This window comes from Salmo salar, chromosome ssa29 (genome assembly GCF_905237065.1).
Source record: "Salmo salar chromosome ssa29, Ssal_v3.1, whole genome shotgun sequence".
In the NCBI taxonomy this organism is placed as follows: domain Eukaryota; kingdom Metazoa; phylum Chordata; class Actinopteri; order Salmoniformes; family Salmonidae; genus Salmo; species Salmo salar.
Genome location: NC_059470.1, coordinates 27138905 through 27164439, shown reverse-complemented (window position 1 = coordinate 27164439; position 25535 = coordinate 27138905). Strand labels below are relative to the sequence as shown.

The window sequence follows — 25535 nt, the reverse complement described above, 5'->3', positions numbered from 1 at the left end:
GTCTTTGTGAGAATGCCAGAGGCATACACAGACCATGACTTTCCATGCATCCAGCACCAGTAAATATGTGCTGAAGTTTAACTGTAATAACACAATCACAATCAGATATGAGTTTGATTTATTCCTCCCATATCTCCGTTTATAGACAGTCGTTTTCCGGGAACAGACAATCAATACAAAATCAACCATTTGAAAATGAAAATCATCACCTGAAACACAAAATACTTCAAATATACACCACGTTTAAATATTCTTCAGTAGTAGAAGTACATGTTTAACTTTTTAAATAATTTATGTAACGTTATCGTAGTGCACTCTGTAGTGGATCAATGATGGGGGAATGTCTTTAGAACTAAATACATAAACATCACCAAAACAAACAAGCATGAGCAACAAGATTCAGACAACCACGGAAACGAGGTCAGACAGCTGACAGGAGTCTCCTGTGTCCGTTGGCATGGTTACAACAGGTTGGCATGGTTAGTTGGCAAGGTAACAGAGCAAGAGGGAATGTGATGTATCATGTTACAGGAGAGACAGAGGTATGTTAAGGTGCTCTGTCTAGGGTGTGTTTCGGTGTGTGTACACCATGGAGGCGCTGTGCATATAGGGGTGTTAAATGTGATTTCGATCCACACTGGTACAGCACACCCAGACCTACAGAGTTTATATCACCTCTAGTAAGCCAGGTTATATCACTGAAAACAAATTGTATTTTTACGACAAGAGCCTGGTTCCAACCCATTTAGACATACAGTAGATGATGGTAATAACAGGTTCTCACCACTGGTGGGTGTGATGACATGATGTAATGTCCTCCAAAATTCAAATACTTTTCTGTTTTGTGTGCCAACACTAAGTGCACCGTGAGGAGCTTTGTGGCACACCTTTGCCACCTAGGGAAATACTCTCAGGAAAAGAGGGCTGTTGTGAATATAGGTGATTCTGTCAGAACTTCTAGTCCAACTCCTCTGACAACCGTTGTTATCATGCCAAGAATCCTAATCCCCTATATTCACATCAGCCATTGAGGATTTCACAATTTCATGAATCAAATCAGGTGCCAAAGGCATAGGAGAACAAGAGCCTGAGAGCCAGCAACAATCCACACCTAGGAACACACACACACACACACACACACACACACACACACACACACACACACACACACACACACACACACACACACACACACACACACACACACACACACACACACACACACACACACACACACACACACACACACACACACACACACACACACACACCCACAAAGACTCTGACACAACATTAGGACCACAACATGAACACACACATGCACAGTCAATACGGCCAATATAGGCGGATAATATCGGTGAAACAATATACCGGCCAGGCTCCAATTATAACCTATCCTCTACGTTTGAACCAAATGTTCCATGACGCAACAAAATGTGATTGTTTTGGGACCTTTGATGCCATTAACTTTCAAAATCTCAAACCAAGTTCTATGAACTCTGTATATGACTCTGAGTGCACTCTTCAGATGCATTATGTGTGTGTGTGTGTGTGTGTGTGACAGCCAGGTGATGTGTCCAGGCTCTCTGTCTCAGCTAGCAGTGCTCTTGTCCTCGGTCTTCTCAACCTGCCTGAGGAAAAACAGGAAGCAGGAATACACATCATTATTACTGAACACACCTCAGCTGAATGTCAAACATCTTTCCTCGATTCTTTGTCATGATGACAAACCTTGCCCTTGCCAAATGGCAGGTCCTTCCAGAGCGTCTCCACAGCATCCCGACCCTGCTGACTCCAGTTGTACACAGAGTCCCTGCTCACCTGAGATGGAGACAACCACACACACACACACACACACACACACACACACACACACACACACACACACACACACACACACACACACACACACACACACACACACACAATGGAAACACCTATGAAGTCTGACCTCAATCAGACAAATCATGTGACAGATTTAGTGCCCAAAATGTCATATCAAAAACACCCAACACACTAATCATTCATTAAGTGTCTAAACTATTCATAACTCACAGAAATACAGCCATTAAACCCCCCCCCCAGTCACCAGTCAGAGGTCCCAGCTTTCCTCCCTCCCTCTGAACGGCTGTCTCCTCATCACTTTCCTTTCCTGCTGCTGTATCATACATCCTGTCTGTCTGATCTAGCTGTGTTGTGGCACACAGAAACACACACCTGTATCCTCTCTATCTCTGGGCGTGCCTCTCTCAGACAACAACATTAAACAGGACTAAAATATACCAGGAATCCACACCAGAATAGGGCACCCCGCTTTGAAACCAAAGGGCAGACTATCAATCACATACCCTCCCCACACACAATCGCTCTTATTTCACAGCCAGAACTTCCTACAGGAAACCACAGCCTTTCCCGTTAGAGAGAGGGGAAAAAGGGATGGAAGACACACACTAACATTGCACCACACACACACACACACACACACACACACACACACACACACACACACACACACACACACACACCTTGGTTAAGGAGGCAGCCTGCTGGGGGTAGAACATGGAAGCACTAAGAGCCATCAGCCCGATAGGAAACACCAGCCTCTTCACCCTGGAACCTACAGACACAGACTAGTGCTGAGCGATTATTGCTTTTTGAGGTCAGTTCAGTTTAAAACATTTTTTTCCTGGTTTTAGATTATTTATTATTACATTAAATGCATTGTGGGTTGAATGCTGTAACACAGAATGAAACAATGAATAAAAGTCCCATGATGGTTGTGACTGCCCATTACTGCTTATCACTTAATAACAATCATTTGTTCATCTTAGTTTAAAGCTAGAAGCCTTAATTGAAAGAATAAAGTGGACATCCTGCCTCATCTGTGGTAAAAAGCTGAGGGGTGGGCCTGGATGTGGACACCTGCTCTTCAAACATCTCATTACAAAATCATGGGTGTTAATATGGAGTTGTTCCCCCTTTGCTGCTATAACAGCCTCCACTCTTCTGGGAAGGCTTTCCACTAGATGTTGGAACATTGCTGCGGGAACTTGCATCCATTCAGCCACAAGAGCATTACTGAGGTAGGGCACTGATGTTAGGCGATTAGGCCTGGCTCGCAGTCGGCGTTCCAATTCATCCCAAAGGTGTTCGATAGGGTTGAGGTCAGGGCTCTGTGCAGGACAGTCAAGTTCTTCCACACCAATCTCGACAAAGCATTTCTGTATGGACCTCGCACGCGCAAGGGAGCATTGTCATGCTGAAACAGTAAAGGGCCTTCCCCAAACTGTTGCCACAAAGTTGGAAGCACAGAATAGTCTAGAATGTCATTGTATGCTGTAGTGTTAAGATTTCCCTTCACTGGAACTAAGGGGCCTAGCCCATGAAAAACAACCCCATGACCATTATTCCTCCTCCACCAAACTTTAGTTGGCACTATGCCTTCGGGCAGGTAGCGTTCTCCTGGCATCCGCCAAAACCAGATTTGTCCGTTGGACTGCTGAATGGTGAAGCGTGATTCATCACTCCAGAGAACGCGTTTCCACTGCTCCCACGTTGAAAGTAACTGAACTCTTCAGTAAGGCCATTCTACTGCCAATGTTTGTCTATGGAGATTGCATGACTGTGTGCTCGATTTTATACACCTGTCAGCAACGGGTGTGGCTGAAATAGCCAAATCGACTAATGTGAAGGGGTCTCCACATACTCGTGTATATCAATGGATGTAGCAACTAAGGATTCTACCTTTAATACAATATTTCAGTTGTTGTGTATACTACTTTTTATTTTATCACTTTATTATTTAATTCCAAGTCATCATCACATCTCTGCTCAGGCTGTAGCAGCCAGCCAGCCATCTACAGACTTGCCAGGACAAGTGGCAGCAGTTCGCAATGGATTCTGGTCATTGTAGTTAATGACTATGTTGAAAACTACAACTTCCTACTACATGCCAGAGTTCTTGCTTGATCTGATCTCTCTCTAGAGTAATGGCATATTGAGCTCACAGAAGAAAAAAACGACATGGATTTCAAATAATTCAACCGACGTCGGTAAATTAGTTGTGTGTGTGCGTGTGTACACATTACCTTTGGCCAGGTACAATCCTAAGAAGCCAGAGAAGCCAACCACCCCGACGCTGGCATAGAGGTCCGGAGGAGGATCATTGAGGAACTCATATGTCTCTAAGAGAGAAAGAGAGAGACAGAGAAAGGACACACAGTTTTGTGTATGTATGTGTATATGAAAGTATCTGCATGATATGAGTGTCTTCTCACCTCTCACTGTCCTGGTGGAGGCGCTCACAGTGGGCTCTACAGTCCTGTAGACCTCCTGTTTCACAGGATATGACATCACAAAGAGGAGATAGAGAGAACTTTAATCTATGCTTCAATCATAGGAAGCTGCTGAGTGGAGGACAGCTCATAATAATGTCTGGAATGGAATGGTCTGGAAACCATGTGTTTGATGAGTATGATACCATTCCATGTATTCCGTTCCAGCCATTACTATGAGGCACAACTCATTGTGTATATGTTAGTGTGTCTAGTCTTGGTAGACAATGTTTGTCACCTACCTCAGCTTTCTCCAGGACAACCAGACCCGTTTCCTACAGGAAAACAATAACTATTACCACAAACCTTAAATCTGAGGATTTCAAAAGAAAATGAAAGAGATGCCACATGAGATTGCCTAGATTCATCCATTGTGTTCCAGTTGACAGGTAAGTAAGAGGCATACATCTCTGAGGGAGAGGGGTGTACCTGGCACTGGTTGGTGTAAGGCTCGGCCCATTTCCTCAGCTCGGCCACGCCCTGTTCCACTGGCCCCACCTCTGGCTCCACATACCGGAGATGCGGCTCTGGAGTAACATAGAGGGACGGGAGCTGCAATACACACACACACTTTTCAATCGAGCAGCCTACAGCAACGTTGTCCTGTCTAAGTAATTTTATCTGCAAAGTGCCTTGTGCCTGCACCCACCCAAACAGCTCTTATTAGCAGATAAGCTTGGACACGCATGTCACCTGTCCCTTCATATAACTGCCAAATAATTGTTCCCGGACAGGAGAGGAGACAGAACAGCCATACTAGTTACCTCTTCAATACTGAGACTCTGAGCTGCAGCTTTCTTCTTCACCTCGCTGCTGGCCAGGACAGTCGCAGTGCCCGTCATCAGACCCAGGACCCCTGACACAGCGGCAGACAGCGGCACCTGGCAGTGGTTACACATCATGATGCAGGATCATTACTTCATGGTAAATGGGTAAATGTATGGCAAGAATCAGGACATTCATGGCAGGTATTCAGACCCCTTGACTTTTTCTACATTTTGTTACATTTACAGCCTTATTCTAAAATGGATTAAATAAAAAATGTCCTTAATCTACACCCATAATGACAAAGCAAAAACATTTTTTTTTTTTTTATGTTTGCAAATGTATTACAAATAAAAAACAGAAATACCTTATTTACCTAAGTATTCAGACCCTTGCTATGAGACTCGAAATTGAGCTCAGGTGCATCCTGTTTCATCCTTGAGATTACTTGATTGGAGTCCACCTGTGGTAAATTCAATTGATTGGACATGATTTGGAAAGGCACACACCTGTCTATATAAGGTTACACAGTTGACAGTGCATGTCAGAGCAAAAACCAAGCCATGAGGTCGAACAAATTGTCTGTAGATCTCTGAGAGAGGGTTGTGTCGAGGCACAGATCTGGGGAAGGGTACCAAAAAATGTCTGCAGCATCGAAGGTCCCCAAGAACACAGTGGCCTCCAGCATTCTTAAATGGAAGAAGTTTGGAACCACCAAGACTCTTCCTAGAGCTGGATGCCCGGCCAAACTGAGCAATCAGGGGAGAAGGGCCTTGGTCAGGGAGATGACCAAGAACCCTATGGTCACTCTGACAGAGCTCCAGAGTTCCTCTGTGGAGATGGGAGAACCTTCCAGAAGGACAACCCTCTCTGCAACACTCCACCAATCAAGCCTTTATGGTAGTGGCCAAATGGAAGCCACTCCTAGTAAAAGTCACATGACAGCCCTCTTGGAGTTTACCAAAAAGGACTCAGACCATGAGAAACAAGATTCTCTGGTCTGATGAAACCAAGATTGAACTCTTTGGCCTGAATGCCAAGCGTCATGTCGGGAGGAAACCTGGCGAAGGTTCACCTTCCAACAGGACAACGACCCTAAGCACACAGCCAAGACAATGAAGGAGTTGAGAATGTAGTTGAGCCAGAGCCCGATCGAACATCTCTGGAGATAACTGAAAATAGCTGTGCAGCGACGCTCCCCATCTAACCTGACAGTTTGAGAGGATCTGAAGAGAAGAATGGGAGAAACTCCCCAAATACAGGTGTGCCAAGCTTGTAGCTTCATACCCAAGAATACTCGAGGCTGTAATCGCTGCCAAAGGTGCTTCAAAGTACTGAGTATAAAGGGTCTGAATACTTATGTAAACTTGTTTTTTTTATTTCTACTAAATTTGCAAAAATATCAACCTGTTTTTGCTTTGTCATTATAGGGTATTGTGTTTAGATTGAGGGGGGAATTCTTTAAATACATTTTTGAATAAGGCCGTAACGTAACAAAATGTGGAAAAAGTCAAGAGGTCTGAATACTTCCCGAATGCACTGTAAGTTACACTAACGTTAGCCTACATAAGGGCAAAGTTTTGCGTAAAATAAAGAATAAGGCTAATATATTAAGTATATTTATAAACCCGGACATACCCGGTTTGTCCAGTAATGCCATGGCCAAATGTATGAATAAAAATACGTTTTACGAGATTAATAATTTTTTTGATCGCGAATTCAGATCGTTAAACGTCTTCAATTTTAGCTCGTCATACATATGGCTAGCTAGCTAATGTCGAATATTTATAACTAACCCCTTCTGTCTATGTTAACTTCATTGACCCTGGCCACACTGTTGTAGTGGTTTGGTTTGCTGAGGCTCACGTTAGCTAGCTAGCCTTTGCTCAGCCCAACCAACATCACTCTTTTAAACAGTATTTTACGGTTGTCATTTTGTAGTCCGTACTATTCTAAAATAATCTGAATGTATCATACAAGAGAACAGTTTAACCGTTACCAGTTTCCAAACGTTTGACATTTCTCTTCCTGGTGACTTTGCTTTTGTACGGCAAGTCGGATGGCAATAAAAACACCATATTTCGATATTGTGTAACAATATTCATCTCAACAGCGACATCTGGTGGTAGCACACTATAGTGAGCATCATAGGTGAGCACACGACACACTTTTCCCCAACACAGCGGTGGAAAAAGTACCCCTTTGTCATACTTGAGTAAAAGTATAGATACCTGAATAGAAAGTTACTCAAGTAAAAGTGAAAGTCACCCAGTAAAATACTACTTGAGTAAAAGTCTTAAAGTATTTGGTTCTAAATATACTTAAGTATCAAAAGTAAAAGTTGAAATCCTTTCAAATGTATTTAAAATGTACGGATAGACAGGGGCACACCAACATAATTTACAAAAGTTGCATGTGTTTAGTGAGTCAGCCAGATCAGAGGCAATATGGATGATCACGTGTTATTTTTAAGAATGCAGTTAAGTAATAGTTGTACTTTAAAGTATTTTTAGTTAAATACTTTACACCACTGCCAACACACTCAATAAAACACCAATATTGCCATCAGACTATGTTGGTGTAAAGCTGAAAAGCATAACAGTATGAACAACAACTGTTCCAAATACCAGTGTCTACTCAGATTATAGTAAATACATTGTTTATCTAATTTCTTTTTTCTTTTAGAAATACAGTCATCGTACAGGGTGTTTTTATCCACATTTTATCCTACTGAGACTGAGGGCTGATTATAAATGCTGAGCTATGACAGACAGACACGCCCTGTCCCAAATAAAAACAGCAGGAGTAATACACATGTTGACCAGCAGAGGGAGTCCGCTATTTAAAGACTGAAGTTTGTCATAATATTGGCCCGTTTGCCAGATGCATGCTATTCCTGCACAAAAAAAAAACACTTTCAGTGGAGATTCACTATTGCGCATTGCTTTTTAGTCCAGAAGTAGGTTTAACGTCTGGAAAACCAACTGGGCCTAAGTGTTGATGATATTGTAATGAAACAGGCCGGGAACAGGTCTCGAACCCTCGACCTTCTAGCCCGAAGTCCAGCGCACTATCGACTGTGCCCCAAAAGAATGCTAGTGCAGCAGAGTCGATATCCGCCCTTATAAACCCAGGGTCATTACAGTATGTATGTTGTGAAGATAATAGCATTGACGCTATTACTGTGTAGGGCAATAACTGAAAAATAGCGCACTTGGTAGTTTGTACCGGTGCTCGACCAGTCGGCAAAAGCCAACATCACCCACGACAGAGAACGGTTGATTGTCAAGGGTAATGAAATCCATTATCTTGGCTTTAATGAATTTCACCCTTGAGTTGTCTCGCTGAAATATTCTTACTCTTTCAAATGACTGACTTGTTGACTGCTCGAACCACACAACCGACGTGGGCTAGGTTAGGAATGCTGTGATGCACGTGTAGTGCAACATTTTACGTGGTGTCATTACGTCATGTACATACGTTATATAGGTATGCACGTCAGCTTTGACATAGGTTTTGCACATCGGCCGATACCGATGTTGGCATTTTTAGCTATTATCGTCCGATTCCGATATGTTCACCGATATATCATGCATCCCTAATAAATATCTTTGACATTTAACATTAGCTATCTAGCCATATTTATGACTAGCTAAAAGAGAAGACGTTTTACTGTCTGAATTTGAGAAAAAATTATTCATCTCGTAAAACATTTTAATTCATAAATATGGCCATGGCATTAACGTTACTGGACAAAACGGGTGTGTCACAGTATTTAAAAAAAATACTTGTAGCTAATGTTAGCTTTATTCTTTGTTTTGTGCAAAAATTTGCCCTTGTTATGTAAGCTAACGTTAGTGTAACTTACTTTCAATACCTGTAAATAACATGAGCAAGTCTACTTCTGATAAGCTTCCCAGTAAAGCATTAAAAACAATCAAACAACCCAGAAAAGAGCTAAAAATAGCCCATAATAACATATGCAGCCTGAGAAACAAGGTCCATGAAGTCAAAAACTAGCTTGTAACAGATGACATTCATATTCTGAGTATCTCTCAAACTCACTTAGATAATACGTTTGATAGTGGTTGCAATACATGGTTATTTAACATTTTATTTTTTACCCTTTATTTAACTCGGCAAGTCAGTTAAGAACACATTCTTATTTACAATGACGGCCTAGGAACAGTGGGTTAACTGCCTTGTTCATGGGCAGAACGACAGATTTTTACCTTGTCAGCTCGGGGATTCGATCTGGCAACCTTTCGGTTACTTGCCCAACCCTCTAAACACTAGGCTACCTGCATCTAGCGAAAAGACAGAAATGCCAACGGGAGCGATGTTGCGGTCTATATTCCGAACCCCATTCTTGTAAAGCTTAGAGAGGATCTCATGGTAAATACTGTTGAAGTAATATGGCTACAGGTTCATATGCCTCACCTAAAGCCTGTTCTTGTGAGAAGCAGCTATAGACCACCAAGTGCTAACAGTCAGTATCTGGATAATACGTCACATAATACTTTAAAGCGTTCATTGATTTTTTACGTAGTTATTACACATTGATTACACTATCACTCGTATTGCATATGTCACAAGGATTCAACAGTATCTGGATAATATGTGTGAAATGCTTGATAATGTATGTGATATCAACAGAGAAGCATCATTTCTGGGTGATTTAAATATGGACTGGCTCTCATCAAGCTGCCCACTCAAGAAAAAAATTCTAACTGTAACCAATGCCTGCAACCTGATTCAGGTTGTCAGTCAACCTACCAGGGTAATTATAAACAGCACAGGAATGAAATCATCAACATGTATTGATCACATCTTTACTAATGCTGCAGAGATTTGCTTTAAAGCAGCATCCAAATCCATTGGATGTAGTGATCACAATATAGTAGCCATATCTAGGAAAACCAAAGTTCCAAAGGCTGGGCCTAATATAGTGTATAAGAGGTCATACAATAAGTTTTGTAGTGATTCATATGTTGATGATGTAAAGAATATTTGCTGGTCTGTGGTGTGTAATGAGGAGCAACCAGACGCTGCACTTGACACATTTATGAAACTACTTATTCCAGTTACTAATAAGCACATGCCCATTAAGAAAATGACTGTAAAAACTGAAATCCCCTTGGATTGACGAGGAATTGAAAAATGGTATGGTTGAGAGGGATGAGGCAGAAGGTTTGGCAATTAAGTCTGGCTGCCCAAACTGATTGGCAAACGTACCTCAAATTAAGAAATCATGTGACTGAGCTAAATAAAATAAAAAGATCTATACTATGAAACTAAAATAAATTAGACAAAGAATAATAGTGAAAAGCTTTGGAGCACCTTAAATTACATTTTGGGAAAAAAGGCAAACTCGGCTCCATCATTCATTTGAATCAGATGGCTCGTTCATCACAAAACCAGCTGATATTGCCAACTACTTTAATTACTTTTTCATTGGCAAGATGAACAAACTTAGGGATGACATGCCAGCAACAAACACTGACACTATACATCCAAGTATATCTGACCAAATTATGAAAAGCAAGAATTGTACTTTTAAATTCCATAAAGTCAGTGTGGAAGAGGTGCATTTTTGTTTTTGTCTATCAACAATGACAAGCCACAGGGGTCTGACAATTTGGGTGGAAAATTACTGAGGATAATAGCGGACGATATTGCCGTTCCTATTCCAAATAGCCGACCAATCAGCCTTTTACCAACCCTTAGTGAACTTGTGGAAAAAAATGGTGTTTGACCTGATACAATGCTATTTCACAGTAAACAAATTGACAGACTTTCAGCACGCTTATAGGGAAGGACACTCAACAAGCACAGCACTTACACAAATTACTGAGATTGGCTGAGAGAAATTGATGATAAAATGATTGTGGAGGCTGTCTTAGACTTCAGTGCAGCTTTTGACATTATTGATCATAGTCTGCTGTTGGAAAAACATATGTGTTACGGCTTTACACCCCCTGCTATAATGTGGATAAAGAGTTACTTGCCCAATAGAACACAAAGGGTGTTCTTTAATGGAAGCCTCTCCAACATAATCCAGGTAGAATCACGAATTCCCCAGGGTAGCTGTTTAGGCCCCTTACTTTTTTTCTATCTTTACTAACAACATGAGTAAAGCCAGTGTGTCTATGTATGCGGATGACTCAACACTAAACACGTCAGCTACTACAGCAACTGAAATGACTGCAACACTTAACAAAGAGCTGAAGTTAGTTTCGGAATGTGTAGCAAGGAATGTTAGTCCTAAATATTTCAAAAACTAAAAGCATTGTATTTTGGACAAATCACAATTCCCTAAACCTCAACTACATCTAGTTATGAATAATGTGGAAATTGAGCAAGTTGAGATGACTAAACTGCTTGGAGTTACCCTGGATTGTAAACTATCATGGTCAAAACATATTGATACAACAGTAGCTAAGATGGGGAGAAGTCTGTCCATAATAAAGCACTACTCTGCCTTCTTAACAACACTATCAACAAGGCAGGTCCTACGGCCCTAGTTTTGTCGCACCTAGACTACTGTGGTCAGATGCCACAAAGAAGGACTTGGGAAAATTGCAGTTGGCTCAGAACAGGGCAGCACAGCTGGCCCTTAAAAGTACACAGAGAGTTAACATTAATGACATGCATGTCAATCTCTCATGGCTCAATGTGGAAGAGAGATTGACTTCATCACTACTTATTTTTGTAAGAGGTATTGACAAGCTGAATGTATCGAGCTGTCTGTTTGAAATATTTGCACACAGCTTGGACACCCATGCATACCCCACAAGACATGCCACCAGAGGTCTCGTCACAGTCCCCAAGTACAGAACAGACTATGGGAGGCGCACAGTACTAGATAGAGCCATGACTTCATGGAACTCTATTCCACATCAGGTAACTGATGAAAGAAGTAGAATCAGATTTTAAAAAACAGGTAAAAATACACCTTATGGAATAACGGGGACTGTGAAGAGACACACACAATGGTACAGATGCATGCATACGCACACATTGTGATTTTGTTGTATGGTGGTATTAAACATTTTGTATTGTAGATATGTAGTGGTTTAATAATGTTATATAATGTATTGTTATCTTTTGTTTTGTATGTAATGTAGGTGCTTTAATGTGTTTGGACCCCAGGAAGAGTAGCTGCTGCTTTCGCAGTAGCTAATGGAGATCCCTAATAAATACAAATGAATGTCCTGATTCTTGCCATACATTTACCATGAAGTAATGATCCTGCATCATGATGTGTAACCACTGCCAGGTGCCGTAGTCTGCCGCTGTGTCAGGGGTCCTGGGTCTGATGACGGGCACTGCGACTGTCCTGGCCACCAGCGAGGTGAAGAAGAAACCTGCAGCTCTGAGTCTCAGTATTGAAGAGGTAGCTAGTATAGTGGCTGTCCTGTCTCCTCTACGGGAACAATTATTTGGCAGTTACACGAAGGCACAGTTGACATGCGTGTCCAATCTTATCTGCTAATAAGAGCTGTTTGGGTGGGTGCAGGCTCCCACAAGGCACTTTGCAGATAAAATAACATACAGGACAACTTGGATGTAGGCTCAGTCTCAGTATTGAAGAGGTAGCTAGTATGGCTGGCCTGTCTCCTCTCCTGTCCAGGAACAATTATTTGGCAGTTATATGAAGGGACGGATCAATCAAATGTATTTATAAATCCCTTTCACATCAGCCGATGTCAAAGGGCTATACAAAAACCCAACCTAAAACCCCAAACAGCAAGCAATGCAGATGTAGAAGCACGGTAGCTTTGAAAAACTCCCTAGAAGGCAGGAACCTACGAAGAAACCTAGAGAGGATCCAGGCTCTGAGGGGTGGCCAGTCCTCTTCTGGCTGTGCCAGGTGGATATTAAAGCTGTTATTGGCCAAGATGTTCAAACGTTCATAGATACCAGCAAGGTCAAATAATAATCATCACAGTGGTTGTAGAGGGTGCAACAGGTTAGCACCTCATGAGTATACAGTATGTCAGTTGGCTTTTCATAGCCGAGCATTCAGAAGTTGAGACAGCAGGTGCGGTAGAGAGAGAGTCGAAAACAGTAGGTCCGGGACAAAGTAGCACGTCTGGTGAACAGGTCAGGGTTCCATAGCCGCAGGCAGAACAGTTTTAACTGGAGCAGCAGCACGACCAGGTGGACTGGGGACAGCAAGGAGTCATCAGGCCACGTAGTCCTGAGGCATGGTCAAAGGGCTCAGGTCCTCCGGGAGGGGAGGGAGAGAATTAGAGGGAGCATACTTAAATTCACACAGGACACATGATAAGACAGGAGAATTACACCAGATATAACAGACTGACCCTAGCCCCCTCGACACAAACTATTGCAGCATAGATACTGGAGGTCGAGACAGGAGGAGTCGGAGACACTGTGGCCCCATCTGACGATACCCCTGGACAGGGCCAACCAGACAGGATATAACCCCACCCACTTTGACAAAGCACAGCCCCCACACCACCAGAGGGATATCCACAGCCCACCAACTTACTACCCTGAGACAAGGTTGAGTATAGCCCACGAAGATCTCCCCCACGGCACGAACCAGAGGGGGCACCAACCCAGACAGGAAGATCGCGTCAGTGACTCAACCTATTCAAGTGACGCACCCCTCCTAGGGACGGCATGGAAGAGCACTAGTAAGCCAGTGACTCAGCCCCCGTAACAGGGTCAGAGGCAGAGAATCAAAGTGGAGAGAGGAGAACCGGCCAGGCAGAAACAGCAAGGGCTTTTCGTCGCTCCAGTGCCTTTCTGTTCACCTTCACACCCCTGGGCCAGACTACACTCAATCATATGACTTACTGAAGAGATGAGTCTTGAATAAAGCCTTAAAGGTTGTGACCGAGTCTGCATCTCTCACATGGATAGGCAGACTATTCCATAAAAATGGAGCTCTATAGGAGAAAGCCCTGGTTCCAGCTGTTTGCTTAGAAATTCTAGGGACAATAAGGAGACCTGCGTGTAGATATGTACGGCAGGACAGAAATTGGAGAGATGGGTAGGCGCAAGCCCATGTAATGTTTTGCAAGTTAGCAGTAAAACCTTGACATCAGCCCTAGCCATAACAGGAAGCCAGTGTAGAGAGTCTAACGCTGGAGTAATATGATCCAATTTTGGGGTTCTAGTCAAGATTTTAGCAGCCGTGTTTAGCACTAACCAAAGTTTATTTAGTGCTTTATCCGTGTAGCCAGAAGGTAGAGCATTGTAGTAGTCTAATCTAGAAGTGACAAAAGCATGGATTAGCTTTTTTGCATAATTTTTGGACAAAAACTTACGAAGATGGAAATAAGCTGTCCTTGAAATATTCTTCATACAGTGTCTTGTGAAAGTATTCACCCTCCTCGGCATTTTTCCTATTTTGTTGCCTTACAACTTGGAATTAAAATGGATTTTTGGGGGGTTTGTATCATGTGATTTACACAACATGCCTAACACTCTGAAGATGCAAAATATGTTTTATTGTGAAACAAACAAGGAATAAGACAAAAAAACAGAAAACTTGAGCGTGCATAACTATTCACCCCTTCCAAAGTCAATACTTTGTAGAGCCACCTTTTGTAGCAATTACAGCTGCAAGTTTGTTAGGGTATGTCTCTATAAGCTTGGCACATTTAGCCACTGGGATTTTTGCCCATTCTTCAAGGCAAAACTGCTCCAGCTCCTTTAAGTTGAATGGGTTCCGCTGGCATACAGCAATCTTTAAGTCATACCACAGATTCTCAATTGGATTGAGGTCTGGGCTTTGACTAGGCTATTCCAAGACATTTAAATGTTTCCCCTTAAACTACTTACAGTGAGGGAAAAAAGTATTTGATCCCCTGCTGATTTTGTACGTTTGCCCACTGACAAAGAAATGATCAGTCTATAATTTTAACGGTAGGTTTATTTGAACAGTGAGAGACAGAATAACAACAAAAAGAAATCAGAAAAACACATGTCAAAAATGTTATAAATTGATTTGCATTTTAATGAGGGAAATAAGTATTTAACCCCCTCAATCAGAAAGATTTCTGGCTACCAGGTGTCTTTTATATAGGTAACGAGCTGAGATTAGGAGCACACTCTTAAAAGGAGTGCTCCTTATCGCAGCTTGTTACCTGTATAAAAGACACCTGTCCACAGAAGCAATCAATCAATCAGATTCCAAACTCTCCACCATGGCCAAGACCAAAGAGCTCTCCAAGGATGTCAGGGACAAGATTGTAGACCTACACAAGGCTGGAATGGGCTACAAGACCATCGCCAAACAGCTTGTTGAGAAGGTGACAACAGTTGGTGCGATTATTTGCAAATGGAAGAAACACAAAAGAACTGGCAATATCCCTCGGCCTGGGGCTCCATGCAAGATCTCACCTCGTGGAGTTGCAATGATCATGAGAACGGTGAGGAATCAGCCCAGAACTACACTGGAGGATCTTGTCAATGATCTCAAGGCAGCTGGGACCATAGTCACCAAGAAAACAATTGGCAACACACTACGCCGTGAAGGACTGAAATCCTGCAGCGCCCACAAGGTCCCCCTGCTCAAGAAAGCACATATACATGCCCGTCTGAAGTTTGCCAATGAACATCTGAATGATTCAGAGGACAACTGGGTGAAAGTGTTGTGGTCAGATGAGACCAAAATGGAGCTCTTTGGCATCAACTCAACTCGCCGTGTTTGGAGGAGGAGGAATGCTGCCTATGACCCCAAGAACACCATCCCCACCGTCAAACATGGAGGTGGAAACATTATGCTTTGGGGGTGTTTTTCTGCTAAGGGGACAGGACAACTTCACTGCATCAAAGGGACGATGGACGGGGCCATGTACCGTCAAATCTTGGGTGAGAGCCTCCTTCCCTCAGCCAGGGCATTGAAAATGGGTCGTGGATGGGTATTCCAGGATGACAATGACCCAAAACACACGGCCAAGGCAACAAAGGAGTGGCTCAAGAAGAAGCACATTAAGGTCCTGGAGTGGCCTAGCCAGTCTCCAGAGCTTAATCCCATAGAAAATCTGTGGAGGGAGCTGAAGGTTTGAGTTGCCAAACGTCAGCCTCGAAACCTTAATGACTTGGAGAAGATCTGCAAAGAGGAGTGGGACAAAATCCCTCTTGAGATGTGTGCAAACCTGGTGGCCAACTACAAGAAACATCTGACCCCTGTGATTGCCAACAAGGGTTTTGCCACCAAGTACTAAGTCATGTTTTGCAGAGGGGTCAAATACTTATTTCCCTCATTAAAATGCAAATCAATTTATAACATTTTTGACATGCGTTATTCTGGATTTTTTTGTTGTTATTCTGTCTCTCACTGTTCAAATAAACCTACCATTAAAATTATAGATTGATCATTTCTTTGTCAGTGTGCAAATGTACAAAATCAGCAGGGGATCAAATACTTTTTTCCCTCACTGTAAGTGTTGTTTTAGCAGTATGCTTAGGGTCATTGTCCTGCTGGAAGGTGAACCTCCGTCCCAGTCTCAAATCTCTGGAAGACTGAAATAGGTTTCCCTCAAGAATTTCCCTGTATTTAGCGCCATCCATCATTCCTTCAATTCTGACCTGTTTCCCAGTCCCCGCCGAGGAAAAACATCCCCACAGCATGATGCTGCCACCACCATGCTTCACTGTGGGGATGGTGTTCTCGGGGTAATGAGAGGTGTTGGGTTTGCGCCAGACATAGTGTTTTCCTTGATGGCCAAAAAGCAAAATGTTTGTCTCATCTGACCAGAGTACCTTCTTCCATATGTTTGGGGAGTCTGCCACATGCTCTTTGCATTGTTTTTTTTTAACAATGGCTTTTTTCTGGCCAGTCTTCCGTAAAGCCCAGCTCTGTGGAGTGTACGGCTTAAAGTGGTCCTATGGACAGATACTCAAATCTTCGCTGTGGAGCTTTACAGCTCGTTCAGGGTTATCTTTGGTATCTTTGTTGCCTCTCTGATTAATTCCCTCCTTGCCTGGTCCGTGAGTTTTGGTGGGCGGTCCTCTCTTGGCAGGTTTGCTGTGGTGCCATATTCTTTCGATTTCTTAATAATGGATTTAATGGTGCTCCGTGATATGTTAAAAGTTTCTGATATTTTATAACCCAACCCTGATCTGTACTTCTCCACAACTTTGTCCCTGACCTGTTTGGAGAGCTCCTTGATCTTCATGGTGCCACTTGCTTGGTGGTGCCCCTTGCTTAGTGGTGTTGCAGACTCTGGGGCCTTCAGAACAGGTGTATATATATATACACTGAGATCATGTGACAGATCATGTAACGCTTAAATAAAGTCCACCTGTGTGCAATCTAACTAATTATGTGACTTCTGGAGGTAATTGGTTGCACCAGATCTTATTTAGGGGCTTCATAGCAAAGGGGGTAAATACATATGCACGCACCACATTTCCATTTTTTTGAATTTTTTTAACCAATTATTATTTATTTTTTCACTTCACCAATTTGGACTATTTTGTGTATGTCCATTACATGAAATCCAAATAAAAATCCATTCAAATTACAGGTTGTAATGCAACAAAATAGGAAAAACGCCAAGGGGGATGAATACTTTTGCAAGGCACTGTATTTTCGTCAAGAAGTGTTGACATGCTTGTCAAATCTTATCTACTATTAAGAGCTGTTTGGGTGGGGGCAGGCTCCCACAAGGCACTTTGCAGATAATATTACTTACAGCACAAAGTTGCTGTAGGCTGCTCGATTGAAATATGTTTGCGTGTTGCAGCTCCGGTCCCTCTATTTTACTTTAGAGCCGCAGCTCAAGTACAGTTCAAGTCAGAAGTTTACATACACCTTAGCCAAATACATTTAAACTCAGTTTTTCACAATTCCTGACATTTAATCCTAGGAAAAATTCCCTGTCTGGTCAGTTAGGAACACCACTTTATTTTAAGAATGTGAAATGTCAGAATAATAGTAGAGAGAATTATTTATTTCAGCTTTTATTTCTTTCATCACATTCCCAGTGGGTCAGAAGTTTACATACACTCAATTAGTATTTTGTAGCATTGCCTTTAAATTGTTTAACTTGGGTCAAATGTTTCGGGTAGCCTTCCACAAGCTTCCCACAATAAGTTGGGTGAATTTTGGCCCATTCCTCCTGACAGAGCTGGTGTAACTGAGTCAGGTTTGTAGGCCTCATTGCTCACACACGCTTTTTCAGTTCTGCCCACAAATGTTATATGGGATTGAGGTCAGGGCTTTGTGATGGCCACTCCAATATCTTGACTTTGTTGTCCTTAAGCCATTTTGCCACAACTTTGGAAGTATGCTTGGGGTCATTGCCCATTTGGAAGACCCATTTGCGACCAAGCTTCCTGACTGATGTCTTGAGATGTTGCCTCAATATATCCACATACATTTCTTCCCTCATGATGGCATCTATTTTGTGAAGTGCACCGGTCCCTCCTGCAGCAAAGCACCCCCACAACATGATGCTGCCACCCCCGTGCTTCACGGTTGGGATGGTGTTCTTCGGCTTGCAAACATACCCCTTTTTCCTCCAAACATAACGATGGTCATTATGGCCAAACAGTTCTATTTTTGTTTCATCAGACCAGAGGACATTTCTCCAAAAAGTACGACCTTTGTCCCCATGTGCAGTTGCAAACCGTAGTCTGGCTTGTTTATGGCGGTTTTGGAGCAGTGGCTTCTTCCTTGCTGAGCGGCCTTTCAGGTTATGTCTATATAGGACTCATTTTAATGTGGATATAGATACTTTTGTACCTGTTTCCTTCAGCATCTTCACAACGTCCTTTGTTGTTGTTCTGGGATTGATTTGCACTTTCGCACCAAAGTACGTTCATCTCTAGGAGGCAGAACGGCTTCCCTGTGGCTCAGTTGGTAGAGCATGGTGTTTGCAACGCCAGCATGGTGTGTGCAACGCCAGGGTTGTGGGTTCAATTCCCACGGGGGGCCAGTACAAAAAAAAAAAAATGTGTGAAATTAAATGTATGCATTCACTACTGTAAGTTGCTCTGGATAGGAGCGTCTGCTAAATGACTAAAATGTAAATGTAGAACACGTCTCCTGAGCAGTATGACAGCTGCGTGGTCCCATGGTGTTTATACTTGCATACTATTGTTTGTATAGATGAAAGTACCTTCAGGCATTTGGAAATTGCTCCCAAGGATGAACCAGACCTGTGGAGGTCTACATTTTTTTCTTTCTGAGATCTTGGCTGATTTCTGTTGATTTTCCCATGATGTCAAGCAGAGGCACTGAGTTTGAAGGTAGGCCTTGAAATACATCCACAGGTACACCTACAATTGACCCAAATGATGTCAATTAGCCTATCAAAAGCTTCTAAAGCCATGACATCATTTTCCAGATTTTTTGTTTTTAAAGGCACAGTCAACTTGGGAGTAGCCTAGTGGTTAGAGCGTTGGACTAGTTACCGAAAGGTTGCATGTTCGAATCCCTGAGCTGACAAGCTACAAATCTGTCGTTCTGCCCCTGAATAAGGCAGTTAACCCACTGTTCCTAGGCCGTCATTGAAAATAAGAATGTGTTCTTAACTGACCTGCCTAGATAAATAAAGGTGAAATAAACTGTCTGTTAACAATAGTTGGAAAAATTACTTGTGTCATGCACAGAGTAGATGTCCTAACCGACTTGAATTTGTTCTTAACTGCCTTGCCTAGTTAAAGGATACACACCCCAAAAAGTTACATTTGTTGGCATTTACCTTTGTCCCCATTATCAGTAAAATATAACCAAAACCTATTTCTTTCACTTACTTACCGTGCCGTTTCGTTGTTCATTTGTTCAGTCGTTTCATTCTCAACCAGGACGTCTTTGAAACACCGTTTGGGTCTTTGCTTGTCAAAAAAAGATACTATATAACAATATTTGGCATATTTGTCAATTAAGCTTGTTGACCAATCAGGACCGGAATATGACTGCACGTCACAATAGTGTAACGAGTCCATAATTATTTTACGTAGTTATTACACATTGATTACACTATCACTCGTATTTTATGTCACAACGATTAATCGATACGTATGCTAGCTAGCTCATGGATGCAAACAATGTTCTTCCCGCAAAACGACATCTATTTTAGTAGCTATAGTTAGCTAGCTAACTATATGGCTAGGTGTCATCTAAAATAACCCTAATTTATAAGACAGTTCATATTTGATTAATGGTCGGACCCATCTATGTGAAGCTAGCCACAATAAGGATTAGCCACAATAGTGGACTTTGCTGTTAGCCTTCAAAATGAAAGTATCGCATAATTCTACTATTTGTATTAATTTGCATCACTGTCAATTACATACTTTTATTTGAGGCAAACTGCAAATTCCACTATTGTGCCTAATCCTTATTGTGGCTAGCTTCACAACGCATAACCCTAGCCAGATGAAGCTAGCTGGCTGCTTATAAAGTTAGCTTTTGGCAACAGGGTTAAGTAGCTGGCTAGCTATTTATTTTCATGCACTCGACAAGTGGCAACCTAGCTAATACTTACAAGGATTCCTAAATCATTGCTAAGAATAATGAAAATGACTGCAGTTTCTACTGGTCATTGTTTTCAGAGTGGTTATATTGATGCTAGCTAGGTACCAAGCTAAAGCTAGCTACCCCAGAAGCTGCAGTTGAACAACCGGTGTTTTTATTTTCATACTTTTTTTATACAGCTTTTTATACAACTTTGACAGTGTTACTGTATCTTGACACGCAAAGACCCAAATGGTGAAGCTAATAGCAGTGACGCTATTACTGTGTAACTCCAGTAGGGTAACATCTGAAAAATAGTGCACTTGGTAGTGTGTACCGGTGCTCGACCAGTCGGTGAAGGCCAACATCACCCACGACAGAGAACAATTGATTGTCAAGGGCAATGAATTCCATTATCTTGGCATTAATGGATTTCGCCCTTGAGTTGTCTTGCTGAAATGTTCTTACTCTCGGTCCACACAGAGTTCTGTCTTACTATCCAGGTCTGTGCCCAAACAATTTGAGCTTCTACTTTTAAAACTCCACCTTTTCAGAAACAAGTCTCTCACTGTTGCCGCTTGCTATAGACCACCTTCTGCCCCCAGCTGTGCCCTGGACACCACATGTGAATTGGTTTCCCCCCAATCTATCTTCAGAGCTTGTGCTGTTAGGTGACCTAATCTGGGACATGCTTAACACCCCGGCCATCCTACAATCTAAGCTAGATGCCCTCAATCTCACACAAATTATCAAGGAACCTACCAGGTACAACCCTAAATCTATAAACATGGGCACCCTCATAGATATCATCCTGACCAAGCTGCCCTCTAAATACACCTCTGCTGTCTTCAACCAGGATCTCAGCGATCACTGCCTCATTGCCTGCATCCGTAGTGGGTCCGCGGTCAAACGACCACCCCTCATCACTGTCAAACGCTCGCTAAAACACTTCAGCGAGCAGGCCATTCTAATTGACCTGGCCCGGGTATCCTGGAAGGATATTGATCTCATTCCATTAGTAGAGGATGCCTGGTTATTCTTTAAAAGTGCCTTCCTCACCATCTTCAATAAGCATGTCCCATTCAAAAAATGTAGAAATAAGAACAGATATAGCCCTTGGTTCACTTCAGACTTGACTGCCCTTGACCAGCACAAAAACATCCTGTGGCGTATTGCATTAGCATCGAATAGCCTCCGCGATATGCAACTTTTCAGGGAAGTTAGGAACCAATATACATAGGCAGTTTGAAAAAGCTAGCCTTTGCTTTCCTAACATAAATTTGCATCCTGTAGAACATACTCCCAAAACTTCTGGGACACTAAAGTACATGGAGAATAAGAGCACCTCCTCCCAGCTGCCCACTGCACTGAGGCTAGGAAACACTGTCACCACCGATAAATCTGCGATAATTGAGAATTTCAATAAGCATTTTTCTACAGCTGGCCATGCTTTCCACCTGGCTACCCCTACACCGGTCAAATGCCCTGCACCCCCCACAGCAAATTGCCCAAGCCTCCCCCATTTATACTTCACCCAAATCCAGATAGCTGATGTTCTGAAAGAGCTGCAAAATCTGGACCCCTACAGATCAGCCGGGCTAGACAATCTGGACCCTCTCTTTCTAAAATTATCCACCAAAATTGTTGCAACCCCTATTACTAGCCTGTTCAACCTCTCTTTTGTATTGTCTGAGATGCCCAAAGATTGGAAAGCTGCCGCGGTCATCCCCCTCTTCAAAGGGGGTGACACTCTAGACCCAAACTGCTACAGATCTATATCTATCCTACCCTGCCTTTCTAAGGTCTTCAAAAGCCAAGTTAACAAAACAGATCAAAGACCATTTCAAATCCCACCGTACCTTCTTCGCTATGCAATCTGGTGTCTGAGCTGGTCATGGGTGCACCTCAGCCACGCTCAAGGTCCTAAATGATATCATAACCTCCATCGATAAGAGACAATACTGTGCAGCTGTATTCATCGACCTGGCCAAGGCTTTCGACTCTGTCAATCACCACATTCTTATCGGCAGACTCAACAGCCTTGGTTTCTCAAATGACTGCCTCGCCTGGTTCACCAACTACTTCTCAGACCTCTGGCAGTCTCTATGGGGGTGCCACAGGGTTCAAACCTCGGGCCGACTCTTTTCTCTGTATACATCAATGTCGTCGCTCTTGCTGCTGGTGATTCTCTGATCCACCTCTATGCAGATGACACCTGCCCACACGTCCAGCATCATTACTCTGGACGGTTCTGACTTAGGTATTTGTAGTTGTCCACATATTCTAGGTGTCTGGTTAGACTGTAAACTCTCCTTCCAGATTTACGTTAAGCATCTCCAATCCAAAATTAAATCTCCAATCGGCTTCCTATTTCGCAACAAAGCATCCGTCACTCATGCTGCCAAACATACCCTCGTAAAACTGACTATCCTACCGATCCTTGACTTCGGCGATGTCATTTACAAAATAGCCTCCAATACTCTACTCAACAAATTGGATGCAGTCTATCACAGTGCCATCCGTTTTGTCACCAAAGCCCCATATACTACCCACCACTGCGACCTGTACGCTCTTGTTGGCTGGCCTTCACTTCATATTGGTCGTCAAACCCACTGGCTCCAGGTCATCTATAAGTCTTTGCTAGGTAAAGCCCCGCCTTATCTCAGCTCACTGGTCACCATAGCAGCACCCACCCATAACACGTGCTCCAGCAGGTATATTTCACTGGTCACCCCCAAAGCCAATTCCTCCTTTGGCCGCCTTTCCTTCTAGTTATCTGCTGCCAATGACTGGAACGAACTGCAAAAATCACTGAAGCTAGAGTCTCATATCTCCCTCCCTAATTTTAAGTACCAGCTGTCAGAGCAGCTCACAGATCACTGCACATAGCCCATCCAACTACCTCATGCCCATACTGTTATTTATTTTGCTCCTTTGCACCCAAGTAGCTCTCCTTGCACACTCATCTTCTGCATATCTATCACTTGTGTCTAATTGCTATATTGTAATTATTTCGCCACTACGGCCTATTTGCCTTACCTCCCTTATCTTACCTCATTTGCACACGCTGTATATAGACTTTTTCTATTGTATTATTGACTTTGTTTGTTTATTCCATGTGTAACTGTGTTGTTGGTGTCGCACTGCTTTGCTTTATCTTGGCCAGGTCGCAGTTGTAAATGAGAACTTGTTCTCAACTAGCCTACCTGGTTAAATAAAGGTGAAATAAATACAAAATCAACAGCAGACATTGTGGGCTAAGTTAGGAATGTTGTGTTGCACATGTAGCGCAACATTCATGTGCGTCATTACATCATGTACCTATGTTATATAAGTATGCACATCAGCGTTAAACTAGACATCGGGCCGATACCGATGTTGGCATTTTTAGCTAATATCGGACGATTCCAACATGTACACTGATATATTGTGCATCCCTATTTTAAACAGTATTTTACTGTTGTCATATTGTACTCTGCCATTAGCTACATCCGTACTATTCTAAGATAACCTGAATGTATCATATAAGAGAACAGTTTAACCATTATCAGTTTCCCAACATTTGATATCTCTCTCCCTGGTGACTTTGCTTTTGTACGGCAAGTCGAACGGGGATAAAAACACCAGATTCCAAAATTGCAGAACGATGATCATCAACAGCAACTTCTGGTGGTAGCAAACTATAGTGAGCATCACAGATGAGCACACAACACACCTTTCAGCAACAGTGACGGAAAAAGTACCCCTTTGTCATACTTGAGTAAAATGATTAGATACCTTAATAGAAAAATCCTCAAGTAAAAGGGAAAGTCACCCAGTAAAATACTACTTGAGTAAAAGTATAAGGTTGTAAATATATACTGCTCAAAAAAATAAAGGGAACACTTAAACAACAATGTAACTCCAAGTCAATCACACATCTGTGAAATCAAACTGTCCACTTAGGAAGCAACACTGATTGACAATAAATTTCACATGCTGTTGTGCAAATGGAATAGACAACAGGTGGAAATTATAGGCAATAAGCAAGACACCCCCAATAAAGGAGTGGTTCTGCAGGTGGAGACCACAGACCACTTCTCAGTTCCTATGCTTCCTGGTTGATGTTTTGGTCACTTTTGAATGCTGGTGGTGCTTTCACTCTAGTGGTAGCATGAGACGGAGTCTACAACCCACACAAGTGGCTCAGGTAGTGCAGCTCATCCAGGATGGCACATCAATGCGAGCTGTGGCAAGAAGGTTTGCTGTGTCTGTCAGCGTAGTGTCCAGAGCATGGAGGCGCTACCAGGAGACAGGCCAGTACATCAGGAGACGTGGAGGAGGCCGTAGGAGGGCAACAACCCAGCAGCAGGACCGCTACCTCCGCCTTTGTGCAAGGAGGAGCAGGAGAAGCACTGCCAGAGCCCTGCAAAATGACCTCCAGCAGGCCACAAATGTGCATGTGTCTGCTCAAACGGTCAGAAACAGACTCCATAAGGGTGGTATGAGGGCCCGACATCCACAGGTGGGGGTTGTGCTTACAGCCCAACACCGTGCAGGACGTTTGGCATTTGCCAGAGAACACCAAGATTGGCAAATTTGCCACTGGCGCCCTGTGCTCTTCACAGATGAAAGCAGGTTCACACTGAGCACATGTGACAGAGTCTGGAGACGCCGTGGAGAACATTCTGCTGCCTGCAACATCCTCCAGCATGACCGGTTTGGCGGTGGGTCAGTCATGGTGTGGCATTTCTTTGGGGGGGCGCACAGCCCTCCATGTGCTCGCCAGAGGTAGCCTGACTGCCATTAGGTACCGAGATGAGATCCTCGGACCCCTTGTGAGACCATATGCTGGTGCGGTTGGCCCTGGGTTCCCCCTAATGCAAGACAATGCAGACCTCATGTGGCTGGAGTGTGTCAGCAGTTCCTGCAAGAGGAAGGCATTGATGCTATGGACTGGCCAGCCCGTTCTCCAGACCTGAATCCAATTGAGCACATCTGGGACATCATGT

The 25535-nt window shown here is 43.0% G+C and overlaps 1 protein-coding gene across 9 annotated transcripts; it reads right to left on the bottom strand.

Moving 5' to 3' along the window:
- Positions 1-101: 101 nt before the first annotated feature.
- apoob (apolipoprotein O, b) lies at positions 102-12545 on the bottom strand. 9 transcript variants are annotated; one of them, XM_045710853.1, is made up of 9 exons: positions 12336-12374; positions 5099-5215; positions 4764-4886; positions 4577-4609; positions 4278-4332; positions 4089-4184; positions 2526-2617; positions 1732-1821; positions 102-1631 (listed from the first exon to the last, which is right to left on the bottom strand). In XM_045710853.1, exons 1-9 carry the CDS (start codon positions 12357-12359, stop codon positions 1623-1625), a joined length of 639 nt encoding a protein of 212 aa, XP_045566809.1. In that variant the 5' UTR covers positions 12360-12374; the 3' UTR covers positions 102-1622. The 9 variants fall into 9 exon arrangements, with proteins under 9 accessions (XP_045566809.1, XP_045566807.1, XP_014037046.1 ...); XM_045710851.1 differs by having other exon boundaries at positions 102-1627; XM_014181571.2 differs by lacking the exon at positions 12336-12374 and adding an exon at positions 7099-7385 and having other exon boundaries at positions 102-1627.
- Positions 12546-25535: the final 12990 nt, after the last annotated feature.

Excerpts from the sequence above, each read along its gene's own strand:
- apoob (XM_045710854.1), bottom strand. The coding sequence starts at position 12,359 with ATGATGCAGGATCATTACTTCATG. Across the intron at positions 5,216-12,335 it reads TGCAGGATCATTACTTCATG|GTGCCGCTGTCTGCCGCTGT; the intron begins GTAAATGTATGG and ends AACCACTGCCAG. Across the intron at positions 4,610-4,763 it reads CTTACACCAACCAGTGCCAG|GAAACGGGTCTGGTTGTCCT; the intron begins GTACACCCCTCT and ends GTTTTCCTGTAG.